General features: G+C 48.8%; 1 protein-coding gene across 1 annotated transcript; it reads left to right on the top strand.

The window, feature by feature from the left end:
* The first annotated feature begins 451 nt into the window (after positions 1-451).
* On the top strand, positions 452-1,214 carry LOC101776075 (non-specific lipid-transfer protein 1). The gene is made up of 2 exons (XM_004965494.3): positions 452-884; positions 985-1,214. The coding sequence occupies exons 1-2, from the start codon at positions 544-546 to the stop codon at positions 992-994; spliced, it is 351 nt and encodes a 116-aa protein (XP_004965551.1). The 5' UTR covers positions 452-543; the 3' UTR covers positions 995-1,214.
* The last annotated feature ends 525 nt before the right edge of the window (positions 1,215-1,739 follow it).

The following is a 1,739-nucleotide window of genomic DNA, read 5'->3' as shown; positions in this document are numbered from 1 at the left end:
GAGCTCCTACACACAGACCAGAGCACCTGGAAATGTCTGTTGCCAACCAATGCAACCTGAGAATGCCTCAAGTCTCGCTGTTTTATCTTGGCTATCTTCCCAAGAACCTCGACGTCCTCCAACGGAATACCTGATTCAAGAGAAGCTTAGCGATCAAAACCTACCACACCGTCGTCGTCTCTTCTAGAAACTCATGCATCTGCACTGAATCAGTGAGCAAGAACTCTCCTCCACCAACAGCATTCAACTCTGACCTCATGCATGATGCTTCTGAACTAATTGGAGACTGTTGCGTTTTACTGAAAAAATGGGAACTGATCAGTGAGCAACTGAGAAAGAACACAGCTGCTCCACCAACATTCAACACTTCCCACGCTCTCAAACTTGAACAACCATCGGAAACCTCCTGATGACCGATCTCGTACTATAAATACCATGTACTGGCAGTAGCACCAGCATCACACACCAATCAACCGTCCTCTCACTCGTAGTCACCCAGCCATCCCACCGAAGGACCGGAAGAGCTAACCCCAGGAACTAGCCATGAAGACGATCTCGGCCATCGCCGTCGTCCTGCTCGCGGCGCTGGCGGTCCAGCAGCAGCTGGCGCGCGCCGACATCGCGTGCCCCGACGTGCTCAACGACATGGAGCCGTGCCTGTCCTTCCTGCAGGGCGGCGACGCCAGCCCATCCGGCCAGTGCTGCGCCGGCGTGAGGGCCCTCTACGCGGCCGCCGACACCACCGCCGACAGGCGGGCCACCTGCGAGTGCCTCAAGACGGCGTACCGCCAGGTCCACGCCCAGCTCTCCGCCGCGAGGGCGCTGCCGGAGGAGTGCGGGCTCTCGCTGTCCTACCCCATCACCCCCGACATCGACTGCAACACGTGAGTACACAACACCACACACATATTTACCAGCACACCATGCATGCTAATCAAACATTACATCAGAACTAATTAATGTTTCCCCTCTTTGGTTTTGCAGGATTGAGTGAAGGGACACCGTTTGTTGCTTACCAGAACCCATATGATGCATGATGGATGATGATCAGCGCTCTAATATGCAGCAGCAGCACTGCTTTATTGTTAGAATAAAAGGATTTGGTGATGACGAATCAGTAGTCGACTGTAATCGTGTGTGAGCCATCAGTGGCTCCTCTATATACTATAAACATGTTCGTGTTATATGTGTGAATCTTGCTTGTGTTCAAGTTATGCATGGGCCGTTCTCACTCAGGTGTTTAGATCCAAACTACATTGCATTTTCATGTAGCCGCTGCTTCCCTGGTTAGTCAATTGCTCAACTTCGTAAACGAACCCACAAAATTGCAGGTTCCGCAGACACCTACCGCGGTATCAATACTGCTGTACAAAAGACATTGCCAAGTGTAAAACAGAAGATAACATAATCGAAGATCTATCGCATATGTAGGTAAATTAATGCTAAAGTTATCTGAGCAATCAACCGACTGATGCATCACTAGAAAATGAGTAAAAGTTTTTAGCACATCTCATTTGTCAATCAGCGAAACCTTGATGTGATACATCTCGATGCTGTAGGGATCCTCCGTCTTCTTAATGCCTGCAAATCGATTTGGTCTATTTTGTTTTGTTTTACTGCAGCATTGGTGTGGTGATACACTTTTTAACTGAATTTACCAACGTAAACCTTTCATGATAATTTTTCCAGCACGATATGGATCCTTCATAAGGAAATCTAGGAAGCAAAAGAGACTATCT

This window comes from Setaria italica, chromosome IV (assembly GCF_000263155.2).
Source record: "Setaria italica strain Yugu1 chromosome IV, Setaria_italica_v2.0, whole genome shotgun sequence".
Taxonomy (NCBI): Eukaryota; Viridiplantae; Streptophyta; class Magnoliopsida; order Poales; family Poaceae; genus Setaria; species Setaria italica.
Note: the sequence above shows the minus strand (reverse complement) of the source record. Positions and strands in the feature narration are given on the sequence as shown.